At 44.0% G+C, this 26124-nt stretch overlaps 1 protein-coding gene across 5 annotated transcripts in view; it reads right to left on the bottom strand.

Annotated features, from left to right (window-relative positions):
* Nucleotides 1-494: 494 nt before the first annotated feature.
* ACOX1 (acyl-CoA oxidase 1) overlaps nt 495-26124 on the bottom strand; it is a 31977-nt gene continuing 6347 nt past the window's right edge. For 2 of the 5 annotated variants that reach the window (XM_065562740.1, XM_042841138.2), the window contains 11 exons: nt 13510-13617; nt 12807-12926; nt 11461-11576; nt 9121-9290; nt 7720-7882; nt 6717-6907; nt 6250-6429; nt 4930-5035; nt 4675-4818; nt 3571-3777; nt 495-2834 (listed from right to left, as the gene is read on the bottom strand). In XM_065562740.1, coding sequence (XP_065418812.1) covers nt 2784-2834; nt 3571-3777; nt 4675-4818; nt 4930-5035; nt 6250-6429; nt 6717-6907; nt 7720-7882; nt 9121-9290; nt 11461-11576; nt 12807-12926; nt 13510-13617 — 1556 coding nt within the window. In that variant the 3' untranslated portion in view covers nt 495-2783. Of the gene's footprint in view, nt 2835-3570; nt 3778-4674; nt 4819-4929; nt 5036-6249; nt 6430-6716; nt 6908-7719; nt 7883-9120; nt 9291-11460; nt 11577-12806; nt 12927-13509; nt 13618-15547; nt 15709-20235; nt 20397-22321; nt 22483-26124 lie in introns of all 5 variants that reach the window. The other 3 variants (XM_008163888.4, XM_005297505.5, XM_065562739.1) reach the window with 3 other exon arrangements.

The raw sequence follows: 26124 nt of genomic DNA, 5'->3' as shown, positions 1-26124 counted from the left end.
GAATCATTAAAATTGTTGTAGCTCATTAGAAATAAACAAAGCAGACACCATTTGCTAACAATTATGATAGTTTTGCCCTATTTTTTTTTAGGGGGTGATATTTGAGTTGGCAATTATTTTTTAAAAAGGCTTCTGCTCAATAAAAGAAGTTTCTAGCTACCTTTACTCTATCATTAGTATATGCTATATTGTGTTTACTGTTCTAGAGTGCTCTGAGAATCAAAGTAGAAGGTAACATTAAAAATAAAGTAATTAACAAATTGATCTGACAGACAGTTTTGGGAAGTTTAGTAATATAGTTGGGCTGAAAGATAAAGCCATCCGATTTTTTACACTACTGATTGGTAGCAGCTCTAGAACCTGTCGCCACCAAAAAAAGCCCAGTTTGGCTCCAATCGTATCAGTTTAATAGACGATTCTACTCCATCCAATGTGTTAGAAGAATCAATGCAGACACATGCACAAGAGTTAGAAAATGAAAGAATTTGCAACTGTTTTGTTTGAAAATGAGTTTCTGTAGTTTATTAAGTCTGTACATATATGCTGCTAGTGATGTTCTTTATCAATCTTTAACCCTTCCCCTGCGGATTCTCCAATGCCCCTTGTCAACAGTGTTCCACTGAATTAAGTGGAAGGCAAGGGCACACTTCTTATACTGAACAGCACAGAAGATACATTTGACCTGGAAGGTTCAGCAGCAAAAAGTTTTGATTTTTTTAAAAATTATGTATGTCAGTCCAGGTTTAATACACTGAGCTACCCTTTCTAGTTGAAGAGATTAGTGCAAAAATGCCTCTGTGGAAATGTTGTCCAAAGCTAGAGATTTTCACAACAGGGTGCCAAAACACTTAGAGACCCAGCTTCTCCAGAGGTTTAGTCTCATCTCTGGAGCACAGGATTACGGCTTATCCTGAAGGGAGCTCTTTAAACTTAAAGTTGCTGCTCTTCACTTGTTTTGGAAAAAGGATTACTGGAAGAGGACAAACTTAAACCATTTTCTGGTTTTCGGGATTATGATTTCACAGAGGATTGGTTAAAAGCTAAATCTTTAATCTGTTAATATAGAAAGCAATTGTGTAAGTCTCAATTCAGTACTAAAAGGGACATTTTTAAACATTTCAGAGAAATCTCATTGGAAGTTAACGGGGAAAAGACGGCAGATGTTCCACTAGGACACCAGTTCTCAAACTATGGGGCGTGCTTCCCAAGGGAGACGCAGGAATGCGTCAAGGGTTTTGGTTTTTTAAAAGAGCTCTGGCTGTTAGCTCCGAGTGACTGGGGCTCAGGCAGAAGGGATGTGCACACACAAGAGGCAGGGATAAAGGGGGCAGCTGGAGCCTCACCATGTGGGCTCGGGCTTTCCTTCCCCCATTTGCTCAATCCCTCACCTAGAGGTGGCAGAGCTCTGGCTGTCAGCCCTGGAGTGGAAGCAGCAGCACAGAAGGAAGACGGGTGGTAATGGGGCGTTGCGACCCTTATTTCAATGCTGCTGCTGGCACGGCGTTGCCTTCAGAGCTGGGTGCCCAGCCAGCAGCCGCTGCTCTGCCTTCAGAGCTGGGTGGTGGTATATACACTGGGGCGCATAAACGACTACCGACACAAAGAAGGAGGGGCCTGATCAAAGAAGTTTGAGAACCATTGCACTAGGAGAGACTGTTGAGAGTTTCCATGCAACACATGTTTGGACACAGTACATCACACAGCAAGACCAATGGGGCTAAAAGACCCCAAACCAAGCAACTTTTGCTATCAAATACTGGCAAGCACTAGTTGCACAATTGGTCAGATTTGCAATTTCCCACCAGCAAATGTGGGTTTTGACAGCATACTTATATATTAGTATTTGTAAAGTGCTTTGCAGATGTGAAGTACTATGGAAACGCTAAAGATTAAAAAGATGGCAGAACTCCGATTAACATGCTCCTGGCTGAAATGTGCCTTGGTGGGGGAAGGGGGGGAACAGAATAGTGTCACTGTTTTCTCTCCAAAGCTGCCATTAGTTGAGAGCCTCAAAGAGGGGAGGGTGCCAGTGATGGACATGGGGGTGTTTGCGGGTGGAAGAAAGGATGGAATGGAATACCAGGGAGAAAGCTCACTGGATGATTTGATTGAGGATGAGCTCCAGAGGGGAAAAAGGGGATATAATTCCGAAGTGCATCTGGAAGGTCCTGATGCAGGGAAGGAGGTTCAGTGCTGTGCCCAGAGAGACAGGAGTAATTAACTGGGAGAGAGATGGATTACAATGGAGAATATCACAGAGCTTTGATTAAGACCCAACTCCCTGCGTAAACCCTTGGATCCTGACCAGTTCACGTTGGCGTCACTGTGCACAGCAAGGTGCAGGATGATTCAGTCAGCAGCTGTGTGTGTATACTGGGGTGCACCACGGTGGCAGAAGGGTGTTGCTGAGTTAAAAGTGTGGTTTTTAACAAGCCGTAGCTGTTCGTCAGCAGCTATTGCCTGAATGCAGTTAACTACTTAGTAGTAAAATTCTGCTATGCTTTCCAGATGAGTGACCTCTGCAGTTAGCAGCTTCACAAATGGAAGGCTTGCATGAATCTGTACAACTTTCCCTAATGCTTAAAAGGATCATTTCTCAAGGATTATAATTGCACTTAAAAAAAGCAAATCCACTTCTTATGAAATCTCTCTAATTTCCCCCACCCTACCCTGTCAATATATAAAAATGGAAAGAGAGGCTACAAATTATTTACTGTCCTACAGTTATTGGGATTTCAAAGATTTGATTCAGGGGCCTGAAGGAAAGCAATGACATCCAGTTTTCACAGCTTGGCTTGCATTGGCTTCAGATGTTTGTGGAAAGACTCATGAACCTGTAGGGGGGAACAAAGGGAAATTAGATCAAAATAATTTCTTGTTATGTTTTATTTTTAAACACATACCCTGCAGGATCAAAAGTGGGTGTATCTATACAAATAGAGAACCAGTGAATCAGCCACTTCTGCACTATGCGAGTAGCAGTCAAAAGAGGGAAATCTGGCCAGAACACTGGAACAAACTGCCTCCCCCAACTATTCCACACAAGAAGCTCCATGGAATCTTTAAGGTCTATGGAGAGTGGACAAGCCTGTTTAAAAAATATTAAATCCCCACAGGAAACTGCATGCTCCCAGTTGACCTTGAGAGAACAAAGGGCTGATTGACCCTGTTGGGATTCCTAGCAGTGTTTACAAGAGGTCTGGCTTAGTCTCAGGCTCGAGATACCTAATCTACCATGGACCTAAACAAGGCAAGTGGAAAGCGACAGTATATTGGCAGGGTACTGTATTCTATCCTGTTTTCCGAGATGGAGAACTGTCCATGGCTCATTACCATATAGGTCTCTGGTTTTTGACTACAGCAGCTACAAACGGATTCAGAAATGCAGCAGGTATTGTCAAAAACCTAGAGGGCAACTGTCAGTTTCTTTCCTCATTTAAAATAGTCACACTTTGTAATGGCTTTTTTTTTTTTTTGGCAGAATCTTCCAGCAGGGCTTTTGTAGCTGCAGTTGCTTGAATCATCAAGTAGAGTAGGAACTAGGAGGGAGAAATAAGGGTTCCTCCTTACCTCTGTTTTGTTTAGTGGGGATTTCTTTGCCCATTCAAACATATTCTCGTAGATGTTGCCATCATACCGGCCAAGCACAGATCCAAGGTGATTATCATGAAAATCAAAGGCATCAACTAGTGCTACAGCATTGGGACGGATTGCAGTCAGAAGCTCCTTCACACGCTGGTACACCTGAGTAACCTGTGCATCTGTCAAAATGCCCGCCTGGGAAAAAAGCCAAGAGACTTATCAGAACATAATCTAATTACACACACCAACTCTCATGGCTCTGTGAGAGACTAGACTGCAGGTCAACTCTGCCCTACAGGGAAGGCCAGTGTGTCAAAATATTAGAGATAGTAAAATGCTAAGTAATTGCATTGGTCTTCTAGACAGGAGGAAGAAGACCATCCCTTCAGCCTCTTTCCTCTTAGTGAGGGGACTCCAAAGAATGAAAAGTGCCTATATTTTAACCCCCAAAATCAGAAGTTCTCTTAGCACTTGCATTATATTAAATCCTTCCTGTTTTCATAACTCTGTTTGGTAAATGGAAGAGGCGTCAATGAGAGATCATACTTATGTCAGCATGAACTTACAAAACCCCACTGTTTGTACAAGTATGCACCAGCACCATTGGAGTTAAGAGATAAAGAGAAGTAGCTTGGATCAGACCACTTGGATACTCTGACAGGAGACTGATCAAGGTGAAAGGTTTTGAAGACCAAGCCCTTTTCTTCTGTGCTTATTTACAAATGGGTACTGCCCACGCTGGGGTGTGTATACAATTACTGACATCATCACATGTGCATGATATCCATCTCTTATTATCTCCCTATTGATACTACGCAACCTACCAGCAACTGACCCGAAAACAAGAAGCCAGTCTAAAGAGATGAATCGTCGACCATATCCTAATGGCCATCCAACTCTGCCTTTGGAGGGCTGCCCGAGGAAGCTAATTCCAGAGCCCCCTCTGAAATAGCTCTGCCTTATGCCAGGTTTAACCCTGGAGCTCACAAGCCTGAACACTCCAGGTAATTGCAGTTGTCGTCCATTTCACAGTAACTTCAGACCAGGGCACTGTGGCCCTTGAGATCTGGGATACTAAACTGTGATACTGACCTGCAGGAAATCCCCTGTGTGCTTACTGATTCCATAGAGCGCATACAGGAGACACAGACTGTTCATCACAGCATGGACAGCTGCATCATTAATTTCTGAGAGCTGTGTTGTGAAAAGCTTTACCACCACATAGTGACAGTGTGCCTGCAAAAGTGGTATATAAAAACAGTAGGGAATTCAAGGTCAGAAGCAGAAGACATAAGAATGTAGAGTTGAGATGCTTCCAAAATATGCTTATTTAGTGACATTACTGACCTCAGATGCTCGCACCAGGTCAACAGAGGTTCGGTTCCAGGCATCCTCCTGGCTCTTCCTGCGGTTCAGCTCAGCTTTCAAGTTCTTTGCTGCCGCTTCAACAAGCCTGTTTCACACAAGGTGTGTGGGGAGGGTGGGTGAAGAGAGAAACAGAGTCTGCAAAGTGGCCTCATACCAACAATACAGTGGAGTCACATCTTACACGGGGGTTAGGTTCTAAGGTCAGCACGTAAGAGGAAAATCGCATATAGTGAAAATTATCATAAAGTACAGTACACACAATACAATGTATATACAGTATACACTGTACACACTAGAACAGGGGTCCTCAAACTACGGCACACGTGCCAAAGGTGGCACACGAGCCGATTTTTTTTAATGGCAGGCTGCGTGTCCCGGCTGCCGCAGACCCTGCTGCCAGCCTGGGGTTACGTTCACTCAGCCGGCAGCAGGCTGAGCGGGGCCAGCGGCCGGGACCCCGGCTGGCAGGAGCCGGCGGATGGAACCCCAGACCAGCAGTCTGGGATACCAGCCGCCAGCCCCGCTCAACCCACACTATTTAAATTCTTATTTTTCTCTGGCCAAGCGCGTATAGTTGAATTCGCGCAAGTTAAATGCGCTTATGATGCAACGCTTCTGTACCAACTATAGAAAATTCACAGAAACTGGCTTATGTCTTGCTGATGCATTAGGCACTAAGGAGCTCAATTCTCACCCCATCCCAACATTTTCTGTTCCAGAACCCGCATGTTTACTGGTGCAACTAGGATGGCGTGGCTACATCAGAGTAGTATTAGGACAGCTTTAAGGAAACAGGATAAATATAAACCTAATTTTAATAAGATGGAAATACTCAAGCAGCCTCATGTCCCCATTTAGTACCTGTGCTATTTCTTTTTCCCTCTCCCCAGGTGTAGGGCTTTATATTAATGACTCTCCTCCCCACCAGGTCTGCAGTCACCACTATTCTAACCTCTCCAGTAAGGTAACTGCAGTTTGATTAATTTTTTTATCTGCAAGTTTGAATTTACACCAAAAAACCTCAAACCAGCTGCATAGGTAGCTAAAGTGCTTAGGTGGTGTTGAATTTAGATGGTCAAGAGTTTTTTGAAACTAAGTAGCGGATTGGGTTACACCTAGCAGAAAGCATCACTTCTTGACGATTGAAAGATATTTCACTTGGACGGATGTGGTCTGCAGACCATATGTTGCATGCTGCTGCATTAACAGAACAGCTTAGCTCTATCACATTTCTCACCAACATACACATTCTACAGCATTTTATTAATGCGTAGTTCTGTGCATTAAGTGTGAACTCACCTTGACGCCCGCAGTTTATACGCCTCCACCAAGCTGTCTGGATCATTGATGTGCACTGTTGTAGGCCTAGCAGCCACCTGCTGTGGCTGGATGTGTTGCCCTGAGAGGTCGTTAAGGTAGGACACCATGCCACTAACCAGCTGACCGGAACTAACCTGGGTGTAACTTTTGATCAGGAACCTGAATTAAAAAAAAAAGATTGCATTGCTCCATTCATTTGGATACAGAGTAGACAGATTAACTTTAGGGTACAGACTGTAGAACTACTAGCCAATACATAAGAGTTGCATATACTTGCAGTTATAGCAGAAGCCAGAGAAGGGGACAGAAATATATAGATCCAAGAGAAGGAAGACTGCAAGTTAGATGGAGTAGACAGCTGATCTGTGTGCCCTTCTGACCATCTCTTCAGGCACATGGACAACTAATGACTAAGTAGGGAGATCTCTTGAAAGAAGTCACCTCACCTAGCAGTCTGCAACATCATGACCGTGTTTTCTCCCTCGTAGGTGCAGGATGGGGTGAAAGTGACATAGATATCAGGAAGGCCACTGCAACGAGAGTAGCCATGCCCACCACATGCCATTCGACATTCTTCGATGCCAGCATTGGCTGTCCATGAAGTGAATGCCTTTAGCCCTGCAGTCAACGCGTGGAGCTAAGGGAGAAAAGCAGAACTAGTAGCTGCTACGTCTATTGCCTTAGGTTGCTGCTTTACCACAGGTGCCCACCCAGTTTGCATTTCCACTATTAGCTCACAAGCACAGTGGGCTTCCGTGGCAGCCAACAGAATAAATATCGTGTACAATCAGCATCATCTACCTGCTGCGCATCATAGTGTTAGTCAATCTTTAGCTTTTGTGGACCCAATTATATCATCAGAAGTTAGTGCTAGAAAAATACATATTAGGTCATCCAGCCCATTTCTCTCTACTTATACCATATCATTCTTTACAGCGTATACGCCAATACTTTGTGTAGTCTACAAGACAAAGATGGCTTTCCACTGCATATTGTCATTTCACCTTATTCCTTCAGCCACCCACTAGCCATTATCTGGAAGTTATTGTATCTTGCAAACCCCACTCTCAAGGTTCTTAGTTCTGCCCATATCTTTGATTAACAGCAGTGCTGCCCTGGTTCATTGGAAGCATGGTCCAGTGGCGACAATAGAGGACTTTAAGTCAAGACTGCGGGGTTCCATTCCCAGCTCAGCAAAACCACATTCTGGGTGATCTTGGGTGAGTCACTAACTCACATTTTTTAAATGTGCAGTGCAGTATATAGATGCAAATGGAATGATGCCTCTGGGTGAGTCATCAGCAGGGATTGAATCTAGAACCTCTGGATTTGAAAATCTCAAGTCTCTATTGCTTGCCCAGGAGGACTGGGGACCATTAGCTCACAGCCTACAGCAACTTTTACATAAAGTATTAGAATCACCCTCCAGTTTTCAGACAGGACAATTACCTCTGGCAGCTGTCTCAGGTCCCCCTGGTTGATGTCACCAGTGATGCGGTGATAGGTCTTTTTCATGTAGGCTCCAACAAAGTGAAAGGCATATGCAGTTGCCAGGAGAGGAAAGAGTTTGTATTGCTGGGTCTGATAGTCCAAGATCTGAGGCTCCGGGTCCCTAGAGCAAAACATGAGTCACTACTGTGACTGCTGCCAAATTTCTGCAGACATCCTGTACAACAGTAAGAGCTTACCTACATGGTGCTTGAATCCATAACGAGGGCTGTAAATTCTCGTGCACACTAGCATGTCAGACACTACTTGGCCCACATGGACCTTGCGGGCACGCACTAAAAGTGCCCAAGTGCGTGTTCATATAGTCTCAATTCATTAACATGCACTAGGTCATTTTTAGTGCATGCCAGCAGGGTCTACACAGGCCAGAAAGTGCGCAACATGCTAGTGTGCACTAGAATTTATACCTCTCAGGTGCAGACTAATGCATGGTGTTTGTAGATAAGCCCCAAGTGATTTGTTAGAGTCCAGTAAGGTTATTGCGTCCAGTGGGAATGTTAGGGTAGGGTTTCACTAATGTACGCAAAGACACAGGAGAAAAAAAAGAAGATAAAACAGGTTTGGGAACTAGAAAGTATCTCTGGGAGCCACTGAGGCAGAGAAACACACCATTCCAGAGCATCCAGACTACTTGTTGTGGGAAACACGAGGCTGAAAGCTCTGTCTCTAATAGAGCCTCAAGTCCTGACTCTGCAGCAACCAACCTGGAAGCCCTGAGAACTCTGCCTTGAACTGGGACTGTCAAGACTGCCAAGCTCTCTGGCACAGAGCCAGGGTCTGCAGCTCTGGGGCAGCCCTGCCATGTGGACTGCCCCAGGCTGGGGACCCTTAGGGCTTCCTGCTGGCTCCCTGCAATGCCAGTCAAGCCTGGTGTGGGGCCTAGACAGCTACAGATTAAATCCCGCCCTCCTGTTTAACCATTAATAACAGTGGTGAAAAAGACAAGAAGATTAATTTCACTCAGCAGCTGTTGAGGTCCCTGGAATAGATTTCTTTTTGGAAACACCATGCATTGTATGATAATTCCCTCCCCCTCCCCCGCAGGATTTCAGGTTCACAAAAATTTCAAATAAATTTAATTCCATTCTGATTTGGAATTAAATCACATTTAAAAACCACAAAGTCTTCTGCAGACCGGAAATCCTGCATTTCAGTCAGCTCCAGCTAGGAGCGAGGAGGCATCTGTGCTTCTCTTTCAGTTGCCAAGGTAAAATGCATCATCTACAATCTGCCTCCCCCCACCCCCGAAATGCTTGCCTTTTGTCCAACATCCATGTATTTTTTGGCATTTCACCTATCACACAGGCAGGCCCTTCATTTCACTGCAGCCACTACACTTACCCTGGCTTTAGCTCAGACTGGTGCCTCACTGAACTGTAGCGGATGGCAATGGTACAAGCCCTGGACAACGAGCGAGCAGAATCCCCCACAATGAGGGATCGGATGAACACCATAGTCCCATAAGTCAGCTTGTCACTGACTGGTTTCACGTACGTGCCATCTGGTTCAACCTAACAGAAAGACAGGATGATGACCCAAGAGGTTTCCTGGCTTCGAAATTCCAGCAGAAGCTGCCACCTTACTGTGGAACAGAATGTATCTACACTTCACAAGCCTCTGTCAAAGAACACCATGTCACAAGTTTAATGTCCCCTACCTCACTTGAAGAGTTTTAAGAAGAGGCTCTCACTGTAGTAGCTGCAAGCAAACGGATGAAGGCTGCAGAGACAGTTTGACATATTCATCTCAAGTTCCTTGCACATTAAGAAAAAGGCAAAGCAATAGACATTCTTGTAAAAGTGATCAAACTGATGTCTACTGTTCTAAATGTTCTGCCATTTTTCTAGGTGCATCATGGAGAGCAGAGTTACCATTCTAGAGAGTCCTGAGCAGGCAATAATTCTATGGTCTTCAGCTATATCAGCTTGGACTGTAACCACATTAAGTCACATTCAATAAGGCTCAGGTCTCAGAATCATAGAAAAGTGAGGCTGAAGGGACCTAAAGAGGTCATCTAGTCCTTAGCAATACTTGCATGAGAAACTCCTAACGAGAAACCCAGGGTTCTACAGGAAGTGCTAATAATTCAGTGGATGCCATTCTTCCCTCTGATGAAGTGGGTTTTAGCCCACAAAAGCTTATGCCCAAATACATTTGTTAGTCTATAAGGTGCCACAAGTACCCCTCGTTGTTTTTGCTGATACAGACTAATGTGGCTACCACTCTGAAACTCTTCCCTCTGAGTCAGTAATTAATTACAGTCACAGGGTGCTTGCTTGAGGTGTTGCATTTTGGATGAGTCCTAAAATGGTCATTAAAGATCTCATGCACTTCTCCTAGGGTAGAGTTGTTAACTCCTAAGGCTAGTCATATTCCAATGTGGATAATTCCATTCTGTCTCTAAATTCCTGCAGTAGTTTCTGATTGATGCAGTATTCCTCCTCACTAACCAAGCTTACTATATAGTGGTGGTGTATGTTAAATAAGCTGCCACATCCACCCATGTTGTGCAAAGTGACTGTGTATAGTTCAGAGTGATTTGGGATTAAGAGCAGCTACAGAAATGCTACTGAACTTGCTCATTGGAACCATGGGATGTGAAGTGAAGGGGGTTATTCGAAACAGAGTTTCACAGGAACCAACTGTCAGTTACACATTAGTACTAAGTAAGGCTCTGTGTTTGTCATGGAGGTGACGGATTCCGGGACTTTCCATGACCTCCGTGACTTCTGCAGCAGCCCAGTGTGGCTGGCCCAGGAGCCACCTGAGCAGCTCAGGCAGCCCCTGGGAATATTGCACCGGCGGCTGCTGCTGGGGCAGTCTCAGGACCTCCCCACCCCCAGCAGCAGGAGTTTGGGTGTGGAGGGGCTCAGGGTTGGGGTGGTGCTTACCTGGAGGGGAGTTCCCTGGAAGGGCAACAGCAACTCCCCTCCCTCAGCTCATAGCTCCTCCGCCCGCAGCTCTCATTGGCCGCGGTTCCCAGCCAATGGGAACTGCAGAACTGAGGCTTGGGGTGAAGCGGAGGCAGCAGGTGGAGCTAGGGTTGCCGCTTCCCAGGAGCTGGGTAGGGAGCCGGCCCCAGCTCCCCAAACCCTTCCCCAGCACGCACAGAGGCCCCCCCAAACCCCACCCAAGTTTTAGTCAGGGGTATATAGTAAAAGTCAAGGACAGGTCATGTGAATTTTTGTTTACTGCCCATGACCTGTCCATGACTTTTACTAAAAATGCCTGTGACTAAAACGTAGTCTTAGTAATAAGATCCATTTAGTCAGAGTTGGAGGAAGTTCTGGAGATTAAGAAACAAACCCTTCTTGCTCCTGGCTTTATAGTACAGGGCTGGAAGGCCTGGAAGATCCTAGGACAATACAATAGTATCATTTCTTCCACGCATAGCTCAGTAGCAACCCCTCTGGCCAGTTAAGGGTTGAATTTGACAGGCTCCTAAAGGAGGTTAGTTTGCTTCTCTAGACAGCAAACACGATAGCTGTGATGTAGGATTTTCAGGGTGGAGAATGAAAAGTAAGGGGATCCCCATGGTCAGAAGATCCCACAGAGAACCCATTGGTAAGAAATGGGGACGGATTTAACCCAGAGAGGGAAGAGTTAATAGCTGTTGAAAACGCTGTGCCAGGTCACTACAAAAGAGCTGTTAATGACTGGCTCCAGAGTTCACTCCTTTACCTTGGCATACTTCATCAGCATGTTCTCCCGGGGAATGCGAAAGTTGTCCATTTTTAAGTAGCCATTATCCATTTCATCATAACCAAATTTTGGCCCAATATCACCCACAGTAATGCCTGCCATAGAACAATGGGAAGGAGTTAGAATTAACAACAGGTGAAAGACCTAACCCATCAATAAGCAGGCAATCTAGATTTCTGGGAGCTCTTGACATTCTGTTATGAAAGGCAGCTGATAAGCAGACTTAACATTATCCGGTCCTCTTATTGCAAGAGTATGGATGGAAACCCACAAGGATCTTCATATTCCACATCCAGTCCTGTAATACAGGACTCTCCAAAATTTGTCAGTGCCAATCCTGGCTAGACAACGATGCAAGGAATTCCTTCCCTCTTGGGGAAAGGAGCATGCTGCCTCCACAGCACTCCCAGCTTGGGAGTATAGCAACAAGTTCATACCCCAAACTAACCTCCACTGTCGGTTACCGCTAAACCACTAGATTGGCCATGTCATTTTAAGTCATTGGTTCCCAAACGGGGGGTTGTGCTCCCCTGGGGGGGGAGAGGGAGGGAGAGAGTTGAAGAAATTCCAAGGGGGTCACAAGACTGCCTGGTCCTTGAGCTCCTGGCCGGGGAGGCTAGCCCCCAGCCCCTCCCGTCCCCCCGCAGCTACGCCACTGCGCAGGCAGCGCGGCTAGCGCTCGCCCACCTCCCACACTTTCCAATAAGCCAGTCCTGCCGCTCTGAGCGGCCTGCTAAGGGGGCAAGGAGCGGGGGAAGGGTAGGTTGGATAAGGGGCAGGTCCCGGGGAGCAGTCAGGGGACAGGCAGTGGTTGGCTGGGGTGGAGGTTCTGGGGGGGCGGTCAGGAGACGGGAAGTTGGATAGGCATGGGAGTCCCAGGGGGCCTGTCAGGGGCTGGGGGTGTGGATAGGGGTCGGGGCAGTCAGGAGATAGGGAGCAGGGGGGATGGATAGAGGGTTGGTCCTGGGAGGTGCGGGGGGTCCTGGGAGGGGGCGGTCAGGGGACAAGGATTGGGGGGGTTGGATGATGGTAAAGGAGAGGTGGGGGCATGAGGGTTTCTTGAAAATTAAAAAGGCGGTGTGATGCTGAAAAGGTTGGGAACCACTGTTTTAAGTCTTAAGGTAAGAGCCCTCAGGCTTCTAGAGCCACACAAGACCTATCCATGCACTTGTGTTGAAGTGTTATAGTTCTGCACTGCATTGCTATCTGAGTTCAGTCTGAAAGATAAGCCATGTACGTTAACAATGCTTGCAAAGCTATATGGACTGACAATGTGTTGACCCTTGGTTTCCCCAACAGTGATAAACCCCAGTGTAGACTCTTACCTGGCAAGGGCTCATGGGTACCCAGCTGCCGTATGGGTACAATGAAGGCATGCAGCCCTTTGCATTGGCCCTGGGTGTAGAGCTGAGCCAGAACTATGGCATGGTTTGAGGTCTTTCCAACTGCAAGAGCAGAGAAAAAAATATAATTTTAATACATGCAAACTCTCTCTTCGATAAAACACCATCTGAGATTTGACAAGCTCGACTATATATTCACTCTTCAATGTTAGTTAAGGGCCTGATCCTATAGCTGGCTCACAAATGGAACTCTCATTAAAGCCACTTAAGTTGTGTGTGAAGCAGCTTCATAACTGTCTCAAGGATCACATTCAGTACTACACAATTCCTTGGCAAGACTCCTAGTGAAGTCAAAGGGGCTTTGCCTGAGTCAGAAACAAAGGAGAGTCTTCAAATACACAGGAGATAAAACTTCAGCTTAAAGTCATACTAAACTCATGTTGTGTAACAACTCAAAAACAAGTGCCCAAAGAAATCTGATGATTCAAGATTACAGCTGAACTTTGATAAATCTCCTACTTGGCTGAAGAATGATTTAGCTCCACACGCAACTTCCTTCTGTACCAATTTCCAGTCACTACCTTCCAGATGCGACAGTCCTAACATGGATATGAATCACCACCTCCTACAGACAGGAGAGTGCCTCCTTTAGTTTTCAAGTTCAAATGCACAGTGATTCACTTACGTCCACCTGGCCACCACTTAATGGAGGTCACAGTGGGGCTGTTGAGGATGAATTCCTGGGTAGCGGGGTCATAGGTGGCAGTGGTTTCCAAGCCTCGAAGGTGAGTTCCTATGGGCAATTAGCACATTATATTTTGACCGTCACAGATTACAACACAGAAACAGAATTGAACAATGAATTGCTGAACTCCAGCAGTGATGCAGCAAACAATATAACCCAAAAGGTAGAGAGGATACACTACAGTGTACACTTAGAGCATGGAATTTTAGAAGTATGGGAGTTATTAATCTGACTGCCTGGGCACTAAGCCGGAAATGTAAAATTATTTCAAATGATACAAGTGCCAGTTTTCAGGTTGTTCCAAAATTAGGCCCTTTAATTTTCAAGCACCTCCACCTTGACACTTCACTGGTTTTGCGTCAAGAAGCATATGATCAAGAAATGATCCACAATGCCATAGCTTAGCTGATTACACGGATACTGGAATCTGATTAATTGCAAAACAAAGTCATATGCATTTAACAAAACATGCTCTAAGGAGTGCTACCATCATTATTCCCTCTCCAATGGCCTTGTATCCCACTCATCTGATAGAGCGGTTTCTCCCAAATCCATGTGAAAACACAAGAGCATATATGCTAGATTACTGAAGATACCTTCAGCCTGTTGTTAGTGGCTGAAGTAACAGTTCCATTAACTACTTCCACTCCCCTCATCCCAGGTCCTCACTTCACGCAAACTGAAGGCAGTTCTATCTATCAGATGACATTCCCTGCACTGGCGTCCAGTCAATTTAACTCTAGATGTAGATGACCAGCTGAGGGACTGACCTGATGCTCCAGAGGGCAGACCATTACAGATCCATTGACGCTACATGGGCATTTCATCAAGTGGCCTGACCCTACCCTGATGTGTCCATACACTAATTTCCAAAGTTTGTAGTTCTACCTCTGGTGTCTCCATAGCCAACTTAATATACCCTTACTGAATTGCCAGGCCACCTCACCACCATGAGCTTCAAATCTGACTATACATAAGCATCTCATTTCAAATGACCATGCTTTTACTACTAAAATATCTGCAAGTCAGGCTTCATTGTCTCTTGATGTCTTTGTAGGTGAAGGATAGATCCAAGCTCACTATTCAAAACATTTTCCCACCAACAAGTTTCAAAAACAAGTGTCCTCCAGGCAGAATGTGCTCATGTGTTGTGAAGTTGTGGGACACATACACGTGGTCCCCACTGATCTTGCAAGACTTCAGCAAATGCTCACTTGTGCCTAGGGCTAGGAAACTGGGTCACTGCCAGGGTCATTGAAATGTGGTTGGGGGGGGGGGGAAATGATGGGGAAACATTGAGTATTTGCCACTTCTCCCTAAGCCTGTAGGCAGAGGAAAGGCAACTGTGAAACTAACTGAGAAGTGGGTGGATAAAGGAGAAAAAACATTCAATTCTTGATGATGAAAAGAGCATGCCACAGTAGGAAGAAAAAGAGGGAACTTAAAAGAGATATGTGGGTGCAGAAACTGGGCTTACCCAGGTGATCTCCAAACTATGGTCAGCCCCAAATGAAAAAACTGACTCACTATTTTATCATCTCTTTCAGGCTCTGTAAAAGTCTGCACTCCTGACTTCCAGCTGAATGCCAAGTAGAGCAACCAAACTGATCAGGGAGAGGCAGAAGAGTCACGTGGGTGTAGAAGCTGAAATATGCTCATATCAACACACCCATATAAATAGAGTATTTTCATTAGTCTCAGTCTCCCTCATTTGAGTGACAAGAAAAGTGAACATCAAATACACCCAGATACCACAATGATGGGCACATCAGAAACTCAGAGATCAAACATTAAACAGTGGGGTACTATGTGTAGTACATGCGAACTATTTAAAATTCCAGAAAGTGTACACTTTTCCCCATGGCCAGAACTGCACCTGCAGAGATTCTGGAAAGTGCATGCCATGTTCCCTGTGCAGATAGACATCCTCTGTACAGAAAACCACCTTTTTGAATACACTTGAGCGAATGTACTGTACCATGGCCCATCTCAGTCTGTGCATAAGTGCCAATGATCTCCAGGTTCCAGGCAGGCATGAAGAAGCGGTCCTGCTGTTCCAGGGTTGCCTGGGTGAGGAGGGTGGGCAAGAACATGCCCAGGTGGAGATCCAGGGGCTCAGGCCGTCCACGATGAATACAGCTGTGCCGAAATGCCAAGGGGTGGGAATGTGAAGGGAATATTATGGGAAGGAAGCAAGCGTGAGGTTCAAGGTGAAGATTGAGGGGGAAAAAAAAAAATGGTGTTAAGAATTTAGCATGCATATTTCAGAAAACTAAAGCACTGTCCTTTTCTTTGGTCTGTACTATAAAGAGATCTGGAATACTCAATCATACTGCAGCGCATTTTCCTCTATGCTAAGCAGGACAGCATATCCAACACTCCCCTTTTTAGCTTTGGCTCCAGTTTAAAGAGGAAAATCTATTTCTGATGTAGCATATTGGCTAGTATAGGGAGTTAATACAAACCAATGAGAAAGAAGATTCTGGAAGCAAGTACACATTTGAATTTAAAATGGATAAAGGCTGGCATGAGTCAGATTGTGTTTTAGTTTAAAGACAGAGCTGGCTGGCTGAAGTTAGATTGGATTATTTTAGAACTGAGTCAAGTCTACACAGCTTCATGATTTGAATGGGGTTCCAGGAAGTGCTCAAACCCCTTACCACTTGAAGTCCCACTTGTTTCAGCAGAAAGAGCAATGTTTCCATCTAGATTTCTTAAACTTGTCATAGCTGTCAATGTTTTAGACTTTGCTTTGGACTTGCAAATTAGACATACGTAGCAGATATGGACTTGAGTTCCCAATACGATCTCCTCCATTCGCCAACACAACCTCTTTTTCTAAAATTTTGTCTGCTCTTTAGAAGCCTTCAAACAAAAAAGGACAGTGCTCTGCATAAGCAATCAGTCAAAGCTAGTGACCGTAACTGCGGCTGTGTGTGAGAAAACATTTATCAGTCAAGAACAGAGCCCCCGCCCCACAACCAAACATGCTTCATTATAATGTGCATCTCCCACTTCGCCTAGCCCACTCCAAATTCTATCAGATACTGGTTATCAGGTTATTTTTAGTTCTAGTTCCAGAGTCCAGAAGTCTTTGGACACCAGAAAATGTAATGTATTATTATTAACCCTTACTAGTTTTGATACCTTCAACGAGGTTTTTACCCACAAAAGCTTATGCCCAAATAAATCTGTTAGTCTTTAAGGTGCCACCAGACTCCTTGTTGTTTTTAACTTAGAGAACTGTTTCTCTTTGACCCCCAAATCTCCCAACTGTGGTAACCTAAGCTTGTTTCTTTGTTTTGAAGTCTCACAAGATAATTCATCCAATTGGAACTTCTTGTGAGAGGTTTCACATAAGGACATTTTGGATACTTTGGTGAAAAACACATTTCCTCATCTGTTGGAAAGTACTAGTGAGAGGGTAGGATTATTTTTCAACTGCTGACACCAGCACATAGTGAAGAAGGAAAAACACTAGAGTGGCTGGGATGCAGGCACTGCAGAAGTGTTGATCCCCAAAAGACAACATGTCCGGTACCTATATTTTACACTGTACAAATATGTAGTTTTTTGCCAAGTCATTCATAGAATGAACGTAGTTTTCAGGTAATAGATTTGGGTTCCTGAAAGAGCACTGGTCTCAATTTATCAGAGGGGTAGCCGTGTTAGTCTGAATCTGTAAAAAGCAACAGAGGGTCCTGTGGCACCTTTGAGACTAACAGACGTACTGGGAGCATAAGCTTTCGTGGGTAAGAACCTCACTTCTTCAGATGCAAGAGGCTTAAAGGGCCAGAATACCTGACAGAATGGACTAAAGTATTCTCGCACTTTACTATACACTGGCACGTTCTTTTACACATAGAGCTTCCTAGTAACAGCAATTCTTTCTACTTTGGCATTTCTGGTAGGGTTGCCAATTTTGGTTGGATGTATTCCTGGAGATTTCATCACATGACTTAATCCTTAATTAAAGATTAATCTTTAATTCCTAGAGATTCCAGGCCAATCCCAGAGGGCTGGCAATCCTAATTGCTGAGCTTGTTATTATGAAGATCCAAAAGAAATTGTTAGACAGCAATATTTTGTAACGCCATATGCCTTATATAGTAACCCAGCTGGGTTAGATTTAGTGGTCACTTTAACATTAGAAACATCAAGCTTTTAAGTGAGTTTAGTGCTGGTGAAAGGTGCCCAGCTGACAGTCATGAATAGGGCCCTACCAAATTCACGGCCATGAAAAATGCATCATGGACCATGAAATCTGGTCTCCCCCCCCCATGAAATCTGGTCTTGTGTGCTTTTCCCCTATACTATACAGATTTAATGGGGGAGACCAGCATTTCTCAAATTAGGGGTCCTGACCCAAAAGGGAGTTGCAGGGGGTGGTGATCACAAAGTTATTTTAAGGGGGGGGGTGGGAAGTCACAGTATTGCCACCCTTACTTCTGTGCTGTCTTCAGAGTTGGGTGTCAGCGCCCTGCCAGCAGCAGTGCAGAAGTAAGGGTAGCAATACCATACCATGCCATCCTTACTTCCGCGCTGCTGTGCATCCAGAGAGTGGTGGCTGCTGCCTGAGGGCCCAACTCTGCACCCAGCAACACAGAAGGGTGGCAATACCATACCAGGCCATCCTTACTTCTGTGCTGTTGCTGGTGGTGGCTCTGCCATCAGAGCTGGGCTCCAAGCCAGCAGCCACTGCTTTTCAGCGATCCAGCTCTGAAGGCAGAGCTGCTGCCAGCAGCAGTGAAGTAGTAAGGGTAGCAGTACCATAACCCCCTCCCCCACAATAACCTTGTGATCCCTCCTCCCCCCCACAACTCCTTTTTGGGTCAGGAACCTACAATTACAACACTGTGAAATTTCAGATTTAAATAGCTGAAATCATGAAATTTATGGTTTTTAAAATCCTAGGACCGTGAAATTGACCAAAACGGACCATTAATTTGGTAGGGCCCTAGTCATGAAGACTGAAATAGTTATTTAACACAACAGATACAGTACAGGTGGCGACAACACAATAGTCCCCCAACTCCACTTCATCAATAAGCCTCAACCATGTGCTAGAGAGGACCTCTTTGGAGGGGAGAAAAGGCTTCCATGCGCCATTCCAGATTGACAATTACTCCCAAATATGGTGTTTTAAATGAACACCTATTCACTATGAAATGGACTGAAAACCAACTCATTTCACATAGGCTACTGAACCTGATACCAACACCTATTAATCACTGCCATTCTGGACTGGATAAAAACTCCTATCCCTTTACCTATCATGAACCTCTGAAGCCACTATAAATATCAGGCTAAAAAAATATATTAACTAGAAGTCAGATATCATCAATGTAGCCTGTGCAATATTATAATAATTACCCAACATTCACAGCAGACATTCCTAACAGACGTTAAGAATCAGTTTTTGACATGGAAAGTGTGAGTTGCTCCAATATAACACAGCTAGTGAGAGTGATGGTAGGTTTAATCAATCAATCAATCAATCGGCTAGTTAGTCACAGAACATGGTGAACATTTCAAGCAAACTGATCCTCACCCAGGGATAGATCAATGACACAGCATGCAAAACCAAATCACTTTTGTAAGACAGATTTGATTTAAAACTTGTAGGGGGAAGGAAACAAGATCAGTAAGCAGTTGTTTAGTCACAGGATATCATCCACTTGTTTCACAACTTCTGGTCTTTAGCTAGTTTGGTTTAGAGCTGGAGCCTGTAGATTTATCATAGTGATGTGAAGAATTCCATCCAGTGATTCTTCTTTGCATTTTCAGCTGGCATAGTAGCAGTAACCAAAGTAACTGAGATCCAAGCCATGGGTTTGGCTATCTGGCCTGGGAAATTACAATATGTTGGGCACATTCCAGGTTTGACTTCAGGAAGTGTAAAAAGAGAACGATTTCATTTTCTCAGCCACTGAAACTTCACTTGCTGGGACTTGTATATTTTGCAGTCTTGGGCACTGTGCTGCTTAGGGAATAGGATTCCCTGGGTCCACAATCAGTTCTTGTGTTTTGATAAATTCAGAAAATAGGAACAGGGCTTTTCCCTATAAAACAGAACTTTCCATAAAAACATATAGCTAAATGCAGCTACACCTAGAACAAACAGTGCTTGGGACAAGCATACCTATAACCAGTCTTTCACAAACATGTGATGCACAACTTCACCAAGCTACATTATACCTAAAGACATATGGCTGAGGTATTTAGGCTGCTCATCAATGCATTAGCTTCACTTTGCAACTTACATATCCTAAATTCAGGCACAAACAGACCTACTGCTGACTTCTGTTAGTCCTTGGTACCATAATCAATAGAATATTCAAGCTCCTCTAGGCAAAAACCTCATCTTTTAATCTTTGTTTTAACAACTATTAAGTTAGTGACCAAGCAGGAGGTGTATTTTTTTTAAAATGTCATAATTAAAGCCATTTGCGAGTGAGAGACTGTTGTCAACCAGTAGAAGAACTCTACTGTGGCCTTAATGGTCAACTGGCCTTTGGGGTGTGGTTTTTTTTGGTTTTGTTAATTTTTTAATTTAGATTTATTGTGTCCTTCACCCTTTAGATTTTAACTACAGAGCATCACCACCAATTTATTAGCTGGAGTCACAGCACAGAGGTTACCCATTGGTCTCTAAAAGGAACTAACCGTGGCCCATCTCAGTCTGGGCATAGGTTCCAATTATTTGGAGTCCATAGGTCGGAGGTAGCCATTTGTCTTGCTGAGCAACAGTGCATTGGTTCTGTAAGGTGTTTGTAAACACGCTGAAGTGGAGACCTAAAGGTTCAACAAAAGAGCCCTGGCAAGTTCTGCAGGAGAGAAAAAAGAAGGATCAGGGTCTCAGCCTTACTTTAAGTGTGCTCCTGAAAGAGCTTTCCTCCATCTCCAGCAGCTGTACACAGTAGACTTGCTTATGCTTTTGGTGTTCATGGACTTAAAAGTCTCAGTAGTAAACCTTAGACATGTAGAAATCATAAGCAGTGCTAATGGGGAATGAACCAATACCTTCTGAACAGTTCCTTCTTCCTGCAATTTTTTGCTCCTATTATATTAATCACAAAAATCTTGCTCTACTTCTTGAACTCAGTGGAAGCCTGGAACTGAAGACGCTTAAAATGAAGGGCATACCATTAGTTTTATTAAGTTCAGCTGCAATTCAGATATCTTGCTTTGCCTGAAAACATTTAGCTTTCCTGACTCAAAACCCAATAGAACTGGTAATTGGAAGAGTGGTGAGGCCTGGGTGTCCAGTTGCAGCATGGGGTTTGCTTTAAGGAAGTGCAGTCATGCTGAACAGACCACTGTCAATTAGGAGCATTCAGGGATTAGGAAGGAAGAAGCTTCTTAACGAATGGTCCATGCTTCTTTCAGTACAAGTGCTCTATGTTATCTTTGTCTGCTTGCACCAGTGACAAGATCATGAACTTTTATCATGGCAGCTGTTCTTCAGTTTCAATCATACCATTCCGATTATGGGGGGTTTGAGGGAATATAAAGCTGGGCATTGTGAATAGACATCTTTACTCAAAATGCAAGGTATTATTTCACTAAATTGAACAGAACAGAACAGAGAGAAGACTGGTCTGGAGGGAAGGCAATGCAGACATTACTATGAAAGAGAGGCAAGAGTACATTACATACTAACATGCAGAATTAATTGAGACAGGACAAACAACATGCTGAAAAGTTTTAGTCCACAAGTTATACGGATAGTAAGGTGGCTACTTTCCCTTTGACATTTTGTAGAACTTACGTTTATTAAGTGCTCTTTTCATTTCTTGATCATACCAGTATCTGATTAGTTGATCCTCTAAGACTGGAATGTCCAGGATAAGCAGAAACACAGAGCGCTCTCATTTGTCCCAACCAGTGACCAGAATAGAGATGCACAGTGATAGAACCAGGCCATTCTCCCAGTGCGCGCACACACACACACACACACACACACACTACTTGGACCCAGACAGATTTCATTTTGATGTTAGTTTCATATCAGCGAAGTAAACATCATCTCTTTCTCAATTAGGGCTTGTCTATGTAGGGGGTTTAATCCCCAGCTTTGAGTTAATCTGCTTTGAAAACGCTTGCATGCATACAATGCAATTTATTGTCGTGCACTGACTCCGCATGTATTGGGAACTCTGAAGTTCTCTTTCAAAGTGAACTAACTTTGTTGCAGAGTGAGTTAGTCTGGTCTGCTGTTCATGTGCATGCAATGATGCTGTAAACTATTTTGACAGTCTTCCAAACGACTATCCCAAACTGCTTTGCAGGTGACTGTTACTGACCTGTTTACCTGTGTGCCCTCCCCTGCTCTACGGTCAAGTTGACTGGATGTTCCCTCCCCTGTTTATAAGGTGGCACATAGCCAGATATTATCCATTCACTTCTGGATTCCAGTTTATAAGAACAGCTGTGATAATACTCCAGAAACCCTATAACATGCCTTGAGCAGCTGCTTGGAGCCACGCCGAGACACTGGATCTTTTTGTCATCTGGGGAGAAGCACTGATGCAGGAAACTCTTATGGCCAACCAGTGGAATAAAGACCTTTTTATTGACATTGTTAGGCAGATGCCTGTGAGGGGCTATAACCAGAATGCCTAACGTTGCCAGATATAGGTGCTCCTGAGCAGTTTGCTCTTTATTAAAATGAGGGACAATAGGAAAAAAAAATCTGGCAGGTGACATGCAACCTGTATTTTTTGAGGAGCTGGACAGGATTGTACTGTACCATGGCCCATCTCAGTCTGTGCATAAGTGCCAATGATCTCCAGGTTCCAGGCAGGCATGAAGAAGCGGTCCTGCTGTTCCAGGGTTGCCTGGGTGAGGAGGGTGGGCAAGAACATGCCCAGGTGGAGATCCAGGGGCTCAGGCCGTCCACGATGAATACAGCTGTGCCGAAATGCCAAGGGGTGGGAATGTGAAGGGAATATTATGAGAAGGAAGCAAGCGTGAGGTTCAAGGTGAAGATTGAGGGGGAAAAAAAAAATTGTGTTAAGAATTTAGCATGCATGTTTCAGAAAACTAAAGCACTGTCCTTTTCTTTGGTGTGTACTATAAAGAGATCTGGAATACTCAATCATACTGCAGCGCATTTTCCTCTATGCTAAGCAGGACAGCATATCCAACACTCCCCTTTTTAGCTTTGGCTCCAGTTTAAAGAGGAAAATCTATTTCTGATGTAGCATATTGGCTAGTATAGGGAGTTAATACAAACCAATGAGAAAGAAGATTCTGGAAGCAAGTACACATTTGAATTTAAAATGGATAAAGGCTGGCATGAGTCAGATTGTGTTTTAGTTTAAAGACAGAGCTGGCTGGCTGAAGTTAGATTGGATTATTTTAGAACTGAGTCAAGTCTACACAGCTTCATGATTTGAATGGGGTTCCAGGAAGTGCTCAAACCCCTTACCACTTGAAGTCCCACTTGTTTCAGCAGAAAGAGCAATGTTTCCATCTAGATTTCTTAAACTTGTCATAGCTGTCAATGTTTTAGACTTTGCTTTGGACTTGCAAATTAGACATACGTAGCAGATATGGACTTGAGTTCCAAATACGATCTCCTCCATTCGCCAACACAACCTCTTTTTCTAAAATTTTGTCTGCTCTTTAGAAGCCTTCAAACAAAAAAGGACAGTGCTCTGCATAAGCAATCAGTCAAAGCTAGTGACCGTAACTGCAGCTGTGTGTGAAAAAACAACATTTATCAGTCAAGAACAGAGCCCCCGCCCCGCAACCAAACATGCTTCATTATAATGTGCATCTCCCACTTCGCCTAGCCCACTCCAAATTCTATCAGATACTGGTTATCAGGTTATTTTTAGTTCTAGTTCCAGAGTCCAGAAGACTTTGGACACCAGAAAATGTAATGTATTATTATTAATTATTATTATTATTAACCCTTACTAGTTTTGATACCTTTAACGAGGTTTTTACCCACAAAAGCTTATGCCCAAATAAATCTGTTAGTCTTTAAGGTGCCACCAGACTCCTTGTTGTTTTTAACTTAGAGAACTGTTTCTCTTTGACCCCCAAATCTCCCAACTGTGGTAACCTAAGCTTGTTTCTTTGTTCTGAAGTCTCACAAGATAATTCATCCAATTGGAACGTCTTGTGAGAGGTTTCACATAAGGACATTTTGGATACTTTGGTGAAAAACAAATTTCCTCATCTGTTGGAAAGTACTAGTGAGAGGGTAGGATTATTTTTCAACTGCTGACACCAGCACATATTGAAGAAGGAAAAACACTAGAGTGGCTGGGATGCAGGCACTGCAGAAGTGTTGATCCCCAAAAGACAACATGTCCGGTACCTATATTTTACACTGTACAAATATGTAGTTTTTTGCCAAGTCATTCATAGAATGAATTTAGTTTTCAGGTAATAGATTTGGGTTCCTGAAAGAGCACTGGTCTCAATTTAGAGGCTTAAAGGACCAGAATACCTGACAGAATGGACTAAAGTATTCTCGCACTTTACTATACACTGGCATGTTCTTTTACACATAGAGCTTCCTAGTAACAGCAATTCTTTCTACTTTGGCATTTCTGGTAGGGTTGCCAATTTTGGTTGGATGTATTCCTGGAGATTTCATCACATGACTTAATCCTTAATTAAAGATTAATCTTTAATTCCTAGAGATTCCAGGCCAATCCCAGAGGGCTGGCAATCCTAATTGCTGGGCTTGTTATTATGAAGATCCAAAAGAAATTGTTAGACAGCAATATTTTGTAACGCCATATGCCTTATATAGTAACCCAGCTGGGTTAGTTTTAGTGGTCACTTTAACATTAGAAACATCAAGCTTTTAAGTGAGTTTAGTGCTGGTGAAAGGTGCCCAGCTGACAGTCATGAATAGGGCCCTACCAAATTCACGGCCATGAAAAATGCATCATGGACCATGAAATCTGGTCTCCCCCGCATGAAATCTGGTCTCGTGTGCTTTTCCCCTATACTATAGGGATTTAATGGGGGAGACCAGCATTTCTCAAATGAGGGGTCCTGACCCAAAAGGGAGTTGCAGGGGGTGGTGGTCCCAAAGTTATTTTAAGGGGGGGGAAGTCACAGTATTGCCACCCTTACTTCTGTGCTGTCTTCAGAGTTGGGTGTCAGCGCCCCGCCAGCAGCAGTGCAGAAGTAAGGGTAGCAATACCATACCATGCCACCCTTACTTCCGCGCTGCTGTGCAGCCAGAGAGTGGTGGCTGCTGCCTGAGGGCCCAGCTCTGCAGCCAGCAACACAGAAGGGTGGCAATACCATACCAGGCCATCCTTACTTCTGTGCTGTTGCTGGTGGTGGCTCTGCCATCAGAGCTGGGCTCCAAGCCAGCAGCCACTGCTTTTCAGCGACCCAGCTCTGAAGGCAGAGCTGCTGCCAGCAGCAGTGAAGTAGTAAGGGTAGCAGTACCATAACCCCCCCCCCCTCCCCCCCAACTCCTTTTTGGGTCAGGAACCTACAGTTACAACACTGTGAAATTTCAGATTTAAATAGCTGAAATCATGAAATTTATGGTTTTTAAAATCCTAGGACCATGAAATTGACCAAAACGGACCATTAATTTGGTAGGGCCCTAGTCATGAAGGCTGAAGTCCTTATTTAACAACACAACAGATACAGTACAGGTGGCGACAATACAATAGTCCCCCAACTCCACTTTATCAATAAGCCTCAACCATGTGCTAGAGAGGACCTCTTTGGAGGGGAGAAAAGGCTTCCATGCACCATTCCAGATTGACAATTACTCCCAAATATGGTGTTTTAAATGAACACCTATTCACTATGAAATGGACTGAAAACCAACTCATTTCACGTAGGCTACTGAACCTGATACCAACACCTATTAATCACTGCCATTCTGGACTGGATAAAAACTCCTATCCCTTTACCTATCATGAACCTCTGAAGCCACTATAAATATCAGGCTAAAAAAATATATTAACTAGAAGTCAGATATCATCAATGTAGCCTGTGCAATATTATAATAATTACCCAACATTCACAGCAGACATTCCTAACAGACGTTAAGAATCAGTTTTTGACATGGAAAGTGTGAGTTGCTCCAATATAACACAGCTAGTGAGAGTGATGGTAGGTTTAATCAATCAATCAATCAATCAATCGGCTAGTTAGTCACAGAACATGGTGAACATTTCAAGCAAACTGATCCTCACCCAGGGATAGATCAATGACACAGCATGCAAAACCAAATCACTTTTGTAAGACAGATTTGATTTAAAACTTGTAGGGGGAAGGAAACAAGATCAGTAAGCAGTTGTTTAGTCACAGGATATCATCCACTTGTTTCACAACTTCTGGTCTTTAGCTAGTTTGGTTTAGAGCTGGAGCCTGTAGATTTATCATAGTGATATGAAGAATTCCATCCAGTGACTCTTCTTTGCATTTTCAGCTGGCATAGTAGCAGTAACCAAAGTAACTGAGATCCAAGCCATGGGTTTGGCTATCTGGCCTGGGAAATTACAATATGTTGGGCACATTCCAGGTTTGACTTCAGGAAGTGTAAAAAGAGAACCATTT

The sequence above is a fragment of the Chrysemys picta genome, chromosome 12 (genome assembly GCF_011386835.1).
Source record: "Chrysemys picta bellii isolate R12L10 chromosome 12, ASM1138683v2, whole genome shotgun sequence".
Taxonomy (NCBI): domain Eukaryota; kingdom Metazoa; phylum Chordata; order Testudines; family Emydidae; genus Chrysemys; species Chrysemys picta.
Note: the sequence above shows the minus strand (reverse complement) of the source record. Positions and strands in the feature narration are given on the sequence as shown.